The sequence below is a fragment of the Gracilinanus agilis genome, chromosome 2, assembly GCF_016433145.1.
Source record: "Gracilinanus agilis isolate LMUSP501 chromosome 2, AgileGrace, whole genome shotgun sequence".
In the NCBI taxonomy this organism is placed as follows: Eukaryota; Metazoa; Chordata; class Mammalia; order Didelphimorphia; family Didelphidae; genus Gracilinanus; species Gracilinanus agilis.
The window spans coordinates 16,598,169-16,608,518 of record NC_058131.1 but is presented as its reverse complement, the minus strand read 5'-3'; the positions used below and the strand labels follow the sequence as shown (position 1 = coordinate 16,608,518).

General features: G+C 44.9%; 1 protein-coding gene across 1 annotated transcript in view; it reads left to right on the top strand.

The window, feature by feature from the left end:
• Positions 1-10,350, top strand: part of DOCK5 (dedicator of cytokinesis 5) — a 159,235-nt gene that overhangs the window by 139,515 nt on the left and 9,370 nt on the right. Inside the window, exons 45-49 of the mRNA XM_044659253.1 lie at positions 3,448-3,624; positions 5,223-5,306; positions 6,022-6,159; positions 7,831-7,997; positions 9,961-10,129. Coding sequence (XP_044515188.1) covers positions 3,448-3,624; positions 5,223-5,306; positions 6,022-6,159; positions 7,831-7,997; positions 9,961-10,129 — 735 coding nt within the window. The remainder of the gene's footprint in view (positions 1-3,447; positions 3,625-5,222; positions 5,307-6,021; positions 6,160-7,830; positions 7,998-9,960; positions 10,130-10,350) is intronic.

Genomic DNA, 10,350 nt, shown 5'->3' with positions numbered 1-10,350 from the left:
CCCCCGTCCCTTTAGAGTTCTGGAATTCTGGGTTCTGTGGCCTCTCCTGGGTCTGCTTCATAATGAAAATTGAAGGCAGCGCCCATGGTGAAGGACAACATGGTGGACACCACCGTTCTTGGAATTAGGAAGACCAGGGTCCATATCTAGCCTCAGACACTTAATATCTCTCTGACCTTGGTGATGCACTTCAACCTTCTGGGCCTCAGTTTTCTCATCTGTAAAATAATGGGATTGGACTCCATCTCTAAGGGAGTGTCTTTCTTGATTTAAATCTGATCCTAGTCGCTCTCAGCATCTCTACCCCTACTTCTAGTTTCTGAATTCTTCTAAACTGTCCATGATCTTCATCAACTTTATCCCTTCTAGCTTTCCTCCTTGGAAAAGATTTCCTTATTCCAGACTAATTGTGATCCCTCTGCCTATGTCCTCGATCCCATCCTCTTCCAAGTCCTCAGCATCCTTTGATGATGACGGTCGTCTTTTCTTTCTTATGCATCTTCTGTCTTCCTTTTCTGGAATCAGCTCCATCCCACCTACCATCCAACATGAAGGGGTCTCTGTAATTCCAAAATAGATGCTTCTGACCCACCAACCCACCACTGGGGCATCTCTCACCCTCCACCCCTTTGCTGTCCATCTCCTCAAAAAGTTATATGACATCCCCACCCTCCATGTGTTATTGTCCATTTTTCTGCTCCACTCCTACCCATATGCCTACTCTCCTCACATTAAAGAAACTACACTCTAAACCACCATCCCACCTCTCGATGAATTCCTGATTTGCCAACCCAAGGACCTTTTCTCAGGCCTCATCCCGCATGATCTCTCTGCAGCTTTTATCGCCCTCTCCTACTGGATCCTCTCTCCTCCTTTGGATTCTAAGACACGCCATACTCTCCTGGCTCTCCTCCCTTAGCTGCAGATTCTGTCTCCTGTACTGGCTTCCTGGCTTCTTCTAAATCCCCCCAGGTGGGTATTCTCCAGGGCTCTCTCTCTGTCATCTCTTCCCTTTCCTTCCCTCCCTCCTTTTCTCTTCTCTTCCTTCTCTCTCTCTCAGCATTCCATCTCTTGGCAATCTTACTCATCCTCACAACATTTCATCTCACATCTAGTCATTCCTTTGTCCACAGCACCTCTCACTCTTCTCATCTTCTTTCTATTCCCTCATTCACAGTCCCAGAGACACCCTCCACAACCCCTGTAGGGATGACCCTTCAGCCAGCTCTTCCTGGCTCTCTACTTCCTCCATCTTTGATTCTAAGTTCTCTGGAGGGCCATGAAGATGGTCTTTGCATGTCTTCCCTGGCCCTCTCCTCCCTAGCCCAGTGCTCTGTACACAGCAGGTATTTAACGAATGTCTGACGATTATAATTCCATTGAATCCCCTTCCTGAGATCTGGGCTACTGCGGTACTGGAAGTGATTTTTTTTTTTTTTTTTAAGAAACACATCAGAACTGGATGTTCAGTTTTCTATCCATTTTACCCAAAGTTACTGTTGCTCAGAACGTGGGTGGTGGCTGCTTTCAGACTCCATAGCACATTGTTTTGAATATTTTCAAAGGTTGCAGATGTTCATCCTCTGTGGGTAGATTTAATTTTGGGAAATACCCAGAAGTCTTTTAGGATCAAGTCTGGTGACTAATTCAGTTCAATTCCAGAAATATTTTTTTTAAATAAAATTTGATTGATATCTTTGTTTTTACATCAGCTACTTGCTCCATGGTGTGTGTCTGTGTGTGTGTCTGTGTGTCTGTGTGTGTGTGTGTCTGTGTGTCTGTGTGTGTCTGTGTTTATGAGAAAGAGACAGAGAAGGGGGAAAGAGGAGAAGGATATGGGTTCAAATCCTGCCTCTGGTATTTAGTATCTGTGACCTTGGGTAAGTCTTTCTCTTCCCTGGAGCTTCAGTTTCATATGTTGTCAAATGAAGTACTTGAACTAGACCACAGACAATTTTTCCTAAGCCTTTCAACTCTAGATCTTAAAATTCTGTATGCTGGAATAGCTGGAGTCTGCAATACCTGGGGACACCTTAAGACCTTGTTGGCAAACCTATAGCACATGTGCCAGAGGGACCTGCTCCCTTCCCCCCTCTTCTCTGTGCCGGAGGACATTTTTTCACAACTCACCTGGCCAGCAGCCCAATGGGAACACTTCCTCCCTCCCCTGTATGGGGCTCATATATGATTTGAGGCACTCAGTCTCCAAAAGGTTCGCCATCACTACCTTAGGGGAATACATGATCAGTGATTTGGTCAGTGTGGGAACTCCCTCCACCATTATAGATTACAACCCATCTATGTCTTGGTTAAGTCCTGGGAAGTATCTGGGGCACAGAGACAGGAATGAGCCAGAGCCTATGCTAAGCATCTTACAAATATTATCTCATTTGATCCTCACAACTTTCCTGGGAGGCAGGTGCTGTTATCATCTACATTTTACAAATGAGGGAACTGAGGCAAAGAGAGGTGAAATAGTTTGTCCAGGGTCACCCAACTAGTCAATGTCAGAGGCTGGATTTGAATCCTTGATTCTTGACCCAGGGCTCTGTGCACGATGGTGACCCGTAGTGGCCCCAGGGAGAGTAAGTCATTTCCTGAATTTAAGTTTAGGTCTTTGTAATTAGTTTACTGACTCAGTCACTAGGGCTACGTAGATGGATCAGAAGGTCTTCTGGAGAAGGTTCCATACCCATTCTTCTCATCAATTGCTACCCAAAAATATCTTGGGGGAAAGCCTAAGAAGGAATAATGACCACAGTTGTTGCTCTCAGTATTTTTAATGAGTCTTTTGTGCCTAAAATGTGCTCCTCCCATGCCATCTCTACCTTTTAAATCCTTCCCACCATTTAAAGGCTCAGTTTAAATGTTGTCTCCTCCATGAAGGCTTCCAAGCTTTTCCATAACATCCTATTATCCAGCCTGAAGTCCTTTTCCTCTCTCTCCCTCTTTCAGAGTGTTTTGTCTTTTGAGCCATCTATCTAGAGCAGAAAGCCATCTTAGAGACAAATGAGTCCAACCCTTTCATTTTACAGAGAAGGGAACTGAGGCAGAAAAGGACTAATTGACTTACCCATGGCCATGCATGCAGAATCCTCAGAGGGCACATAAGTAGGATTTAAAACCATGATCTCCAACTCTACTTTGTCCACAGAATTAGAGTAAGAGGGGACAATCGTGGTTATCTTGGTCAGTCCTCTGATTTTTGCAAAGGAAGAAAATGAGATCCAGGGACTTGCTCAAGGTCACATAGCCATTAAGTAGCAGAATCTATTCGCTATCTTCAATAAGTAGACTTCCTGGAGATTCTAAAAGATTAATTGAATCCAAAGTACCACTCTATTCCCTGGTTTAAAATGGAACTGTTTTGCTTGTCTTAGCATGTTAAGACTTGGCTGTGTGTCTCACAAATGGCCCTTTTCCTCTTTCTTGCTTTGTACCGCTCAGGAAGAAATCAGCCCCTTGGAGAATGCCATTGAGACCATGGAGCTCACCAACGAGAAGATCAGCAATAGTGTCCAGCAGCATGCCTGGGACCGCTCGCTCTCCTTACACCCCCTCTCCATGCTACTCAATGGCATTGTAGACCCCGCTGTCATGGGCGGGTATTCCAACTATGAAAAGGTAGGCATTGGTCCTCATAGGGGAGGGATGGAGGGATGAAAATGAATGAATAAATAACTTTTATGAAGTCTTTACTATATGCTGAACATGGGACTTGCTTTCTTATTACACCCATTCTCTATATTCCTTAATGCCATTGTAGACCCTGATGTTATGGTAGATGGTCCAACTATGAAAAGATAGTTAGGGCTCCTCATGGTCTAGGATGGATGCATAGATGAAGGAATGAATGAATGAATGAATGAATGAATGAATGAATGAATGAATGAATGACTTGTATGAACTACTCACCATGTGGTAAGCACTCAGGATACATTTGCACAAAATCAAGATAGTCCTTCCCTCCAAGGAGCCTCCATTCTAATAGTGAGAGAGCACACATAGAGGGCAGTGGTGGCCAGGAAGGCATATTTTGGCTTGGAAAGTGATCGTTCTGGGCAGTGGTACCCTAGGAAGTAGACTGACACACTTGCCAGGCAAAATGATGGAGCCGATTTAATTATGTTCTCAGAAACGGAAAACAAGGAGAAGAAGGGTAGACATGCAGGATAGCAGGCTAGCCAGTCAGGAAGTGGCCAGAGGGGTCGAGTGTGACTAAAGCCCAGATCTAGATCCACCAGGTGAATGAAGGGACCCCTAACCTTGGAACTGGGGATCCAGAGCAGAAGACCCAGGCACGCGAAAGTCTCTAGGACTTAGCTTATTTCCTCTGCAGTGTGGCCTTATCACAGTACCTGGCACATGATAGGTGTGTAATTAATGTTTATTGACTGACTGATGCCTCCATCTGGGAGGCAAGAGAATGTTTTCATTCTCTCCACTTGCCATTGGGCAAACAGAAGAAAGTCACTTAATAATCCCCATTGCCTAGCCCTTTCTCCTCTGTTGCCTTGGAACCAATATTTAGTATCGATTTGAAGACACGAGGGAAGGATTTAAGGAGAGACAGACAGAGACAGACAGAGACACTAGTTGACGGCTTGTTGGGGACACTAGAAAGGCTCTTATTTTTCAAGAATGGCTTAGACTAAATGCTCCAAAGTCCCCTCTGGTGCCTAAAATTCAGAAACGTGACATTTAGAAGCAGATGTAGACCCCCACGGCCCCCCCCCCCCAAAAAAACCCCTGCCCCTGGAGATGAGAAAATGGAATGATCTGGCTTGGCTATTTTCAGAGTTTATTATCAATTTGAGATTTGCCTTTCTGAGCTCCAAATGTTTCCAGCCCTCCCCGAGTCTCCGAAAGGGGCCTTAGAGACTGGAATGTATCATCTGCTTTTGCCATTTCGTGTTTAGAATCCCTTTGCTCTTTATAAGCGAGCTGGAAAGGAAGAGCCAAAAGCTCTTTCAGAAATGAGACAGAAATGGGTGGGGAAAGGGAGCGAGGTTTTGTAATAAAGGTTTAAGAAAAAAATTCTCAAGCTAAGATAGGGATCGCCAGCTCTAGACTGTTGCTTCATGGTGGTTTTTCAAATCCGGTTTCCATTCTCTTGTTCCCCATTTCCTCACAGCCTCACTTCCCCTCCCCTTTGGAATGGCATCCACAGATGATCCCCAGATCGTGTCTCACGATTGCTTCTTCTCTGTCCTCTCCTCCAGGCCTTCTTCACAGAGAAATACCAGCAGGAGCACCCGGAGGACCAGGACAAGATTGAACTGCTCAAACGCCTGATTGCCTTGCAGGTAGGTGGCCAGGGAGGATGGCTCTTCCCCCAGGAGCAGCTGCTGTTGGCCAGTGGACCAGCCCTGGGGGCATCAGGGAACACGAGGAGGGATCTTAGAAAGCGCCCAGGTGGTGGCACAACAAAGGGCTCAGAGCCTACAGCCAGGAAGATCTGGGCCCTCCGCGGGCACTTTTTTGGCCAGTAGTGAGTGCAGTTTTAGACTCAACAACAATGACTTGAGGTTTATCGAATTATCATTTCAAGACAGCCAAGTTCTCATGTAAGTCTGGAGGAATTACTTCTTCCACTGATTTTCGCCTATAAAAGGGGCAGCTGGATGGTTCAGTGGATTGAGAAACCAGGTCACTGGGCAGGTCACTTAACCCTCATTGCCCAGCCCTTGTCATTCTTCTGCCTTGGAACCAATACCCAGTATTGAGCCTAAGATGGAAGATACGTTTTTTTTTTTTTTAAATCACCTTGCAAAATCTTAACGAGGAGAAGCAACGCAAAGACCTGAATTCAAATCCTACCTCAGACACCAGCTGTGGATCCCTGAGGAAATTACTTTACCACTCTATGCTTCAGTCACCTTGCCTGTAGAATGAGGAGGCTAGACGAGGTCCCTGAAGTCCTTTGTAGCTCTACATCTGTGACACTCGGTAGAGTACGTGATAAGGATGAGACTCTGTCTGGAACTTTTATGTGAAAACCCTCATTCTTCAATTCTCCAGATGCCCCTCCTTGGAGAAGGGATCCGAATTCATGGAGAGAAGCTGACGGAGCAGCTGAAGCCTCTACATGACCGGCTGACCACCTGTTTCCGGGAGCTCAGGGAAAAAGTGGAGAAACTCTATGGAGTCATCACTCTGGTAAGCTCTGTCTAAGAACAGAGTGATCTGAGCATCTGACCTCCGGGCTCTTCTTCATACCAATATTCGCATTTCTCCCTTCTGTTTAATGTTTCATTGATACCATTATTGCTTTTTAAGAGACTTTAATACCTTTTCTTTTCACTGTGTAGATTCTCTCATGTCTGTCTCTTTGACTCCTAGAGAGCCGTCTCTTAAAACAAAAAAAGGGAGAAACAAAAAGAAAAAAAATTCAGCAATAGTAATCAATACATAGAAAAAAATAAGATCAGTATTCAATATTCCACCCCCATGGACTGACCATACCCAGAACACCCACTCGCTCTTCTCTCTGGCTCTATCTCAGGCTCTTTCTCTGTCGCTCTCTCCCTCTCCTCCCGTCTCCTCTCATTTCTCTTCTTTAGGCCAACCTTGTCCTTTTAGATTTCATTGTACTCTTCTTTGATTAGTTTGTGGTTGGCTTTTCCATTTTAATGTTGTGGTCAATAACAATAAATGTGTTGTTATTATTTTTGGACTTTATTGCATCTGTTTGAGGAAATCTTCTTAAGAATCTCTATGATCTCATTTGTCTTACAGTTCAATAATATTCTATCATATGCATGCATCTCAGTGTGCTTTGCCACTTGCCAATCTATGGGTAGCTACTGGTTTTCTTTCCTATCATGAAAAGTGCTACTATAAGCATTCTGGTGCATATGCGGACTTTCTTTTGGTCAGTGACAATGAGAGGAACCTCTGGATCAAAGGATAACTGACATTTTTTTTACTTACATTTACATAATTCCAAATTGCTTTTCAGAATGATAGAAAAATCTCAGGGCTGCAACAACAATGCATCAGTGTGCCTGCCTGTCTGTAAATCCTTTAACATTAACTCTACCCATTGTGCCATTTTCTCAATTTCATGTCGTCGAGATCCTCTCTTTTATCTTTTTCGTAATCGTCTCTATCCTGTGTTTGCTTAAGAACGCCTACCCTCAACAGCTAGGTGGACATTTCCCAGCTATGAACCCAGGACCTCCCATCTCTAGGCCTGATTCTCAACCCACTGAACTACCCAGCTGCCCCCCAATATTCTTCCTTTCTGCCATAACATTAAATATTGGAGGGGCAGCTAGGTGTCTCAGTAGATAGGGATCCAGACCTAGAGACAGGAGGTCCAAATCTGGCCTCAAACACTTCCCAGCTGTGTGACCCTGGGCAAGTCACTTGACCCCTATTGCTTAGCCCTCTCTGCCTTGGAATTGATAAATGGTATTGATTCTAAGATGGAGGTAAGGCATTTTGGTTGGTTTTTTTAAGCATCAATAATATATAAAACAAGACTAATATCTTTGTCTATTGGTCAAGTCTTAACAACAGTTAATCTGAGCAAAATGCATACATTCCCAAATATAGTTAGTTGTAGTTAATATTTCCCACCCATAATCTCCCACCTCTCTTCCAAGAAGAGGGAATGAGCTCATCATCAGTCCTTTGGAAGCAAGGTTATAGATCAAGACTTTGCCCTTTCTTTTTTTTTTTCTCCTCTGGAAGGGGGTACCTATGCTTCAGTTTTCCCCTCCCAGGTGCCCCCCGAAAGCTGCCCTAACTGTGTCCAATGCTGGACACTGAGAAGAGTCTAGCACAGCGTGTACTTATTGCCCTGCACTTTTCCTTGCTCCTCAGCCTCCCACCTTGACAGAGAGGAAGCAGAGCAGGACCGGCTCCGTGGTGCTGCCCTACATCATGTCCTCCACCCTCCGGAGACTGTCCGTCACCTCGGTGGCTTCCTCGGTGATTTCGACGTCTTCCACCTCCTCCGATAGTGCTCCCTCCAGGCCAGGATCAGATGGGTGAGGAACTGCTTTGTATAAAAACTGGGCCCTGGTTCAAAGAAATGCTGAATAAAATAGCAGCGGGTGGCCTAAGTGGTCTTTATATTTTAAAGGTTCTTGCTAAGTCTCACATCTGACTGGGTTCCTCCCTGCTCTAGAAGCTTCGATGGCTCCTATTGCCTCCAGGATAAAGTACGACTTCCTCCACTTGGCACCTGTAGCCTTTTGCAATCTGGCTTCCACCTCTTTCCAAGCTCATTTCTTTCCTTGAATTTTTTTTTCAATGAACAAAAGTCTATTTTCTCTTTCTTCCACCTTCTCAATTCCCATTATTTCCCTTCATATACTTAGAGAATCCTAGAAAATCAACTAAAAAGCTTGTGGAAATATTAATATCTTAGGCAAAGTCGTAGGATACAAAATAAACCCACATAAATCACAGTATTTCCCTTTAAGCACTCCAGGTTCCAGCCCAACTGCCCTATTCATTGTCCCATATGTGGAGAATTCTATTGCCTGCCTTTCTGCCTGTTTCCCATGCCCGGGATGCTCTCCCTCCTTACTTTCTCCCACTTACATCCCTAGTCTCCTTCTCAAGCACCAACCCCTGCGTCAGGGCTTCTTAACTTTTTTGTTGTTTTTATGGACCCCTTTGGCAGTCAGGTGAAACCTTCAGACCCATCGTTTTAAATGGATAAAATAAAATATACAGGATTACCAAAGAAACTACCATATTGAAATAGAATTGGCAAAATATTTTTTAAAACAAATTTAGGGGGGCAGCTAGGTGACTCAGTAGATAGAGAGGCCAAGAGTCTGGAGGTTCTGGATTCCAATCTGACCTCAGATGTTTCCTAGCTATATGACCCTGGGCAAGTCATTTAACCCTATTTGTCTAGCCCTTACCACCTTTTTTTTTTTTTTTTTTTTTTTAAACCCTCACCTTCCATCATGGAGTCAATATAGTGTATTGGCTCCAAGGCAGAAGAGTGGTGAGGGTAGGCAATGGGGGTCAAGTGACTTGCCCAGGGTCACACAGCTGGGAAGTGTCTGAGTTCAGATTTGAACCTAGGACCTCCCGTCTCTAGGCCTGGCTCTCAATCCACTGAACTACCCAGCTGCCCCCCCCCTTACCACCCTTTTGCATTAGAATTGATACTAAGACAAAAGCTAAGTAGCAGGCTGAGGATTTGACCCAAAGTTCTCTGACTCCAAATCCAGCATTCTGTCAGAGACCCCAACCCCCACCCCCCATCCCCCCCAAGAAAGGCACTTCCAGGGTCACTCCGGCCAACCTCCTCACTTTATAGCTGACAAAGTGGAGGATGGTGAGTAAAGGAAGTTTGCATAGGTAGTAAATACCAAGTTGTGTGTACATTGTCATGGGATTTGGGTTCCTCCATTTCTCTCCCCTTGACATGGGATTTGGGTTCCTCCATTTCTCTCCCCTTGTCATGGGATTTGGGTTCCTCCATTTCTCTCCAGTAAGAATGACGATGCCCCCAGGTAGATTTAAACAAAGCAAGAGATAACAGTTCCCCATAAAGCCCGCTGTTTCTTTTGTGCTCTCCACTTTTCTGATTTCTTCTGAATATGTTCTCCCCCTCTGATCCTTGCCAATCTTGCCAAGAAGTTTGGTTGCCAAGGGGTTTGATGACCCCTGTTTTAAAGATTTCACACACAGTGAGTTATTAGCAATGCCAAGCTCAAAACCCAAGCTCTTCAGAATGAATGTAGGTATTTCAAGACAACATGGGGCTGAAATAGATTGATTTGATTCATTTAGTTCATTTAGTTCATTTAGTCCATTGAACAGACATTTATTAAGCACCTCCTATTTCAAGACACTCTCACCCTTCATATTAAAGCCTCGATCCAAGGTTCCTCCTTCAGGTCAATATTGGGTCATCAAAAAGAACAAGCTGGGATTTGGGGAAAGGAATAAATTAGATAAGATTGTGCCTTTTTGCCTGGGTGACAGATCCATTCTGGAGCCCCTCCTGGAGCGGCGGGCTTCGTCAGGTGCCAAAGTGGAAGACGTGTCTCTCAGAGATGACGGCGACAACCGGATCGGCAAGTTCAAACGGAAAGACTGGAATATTAGCAAGTCTCAGGTCATCGCGGAGAGAGAGCCAGAAGCTGACCTAATGGTAAGGTCATAAAAGCTATGGGCCCGGCTTCTCTGCAGGAGTTTAATTCTGGAATCGGGGAAATGGCCTCCAAAGCCATGACAACCAGTTAGAGCCCAGGCTATAGCTCATTCCCAAATGTAATGGCGGCATGAGATGGGCCAAGAGATCCAGAGGAAGATGTACTTTGCCCTTGAGAGCTAGAGGCCGTGGACACCAGTTCTTGGCTCTCGTGCCTTGAT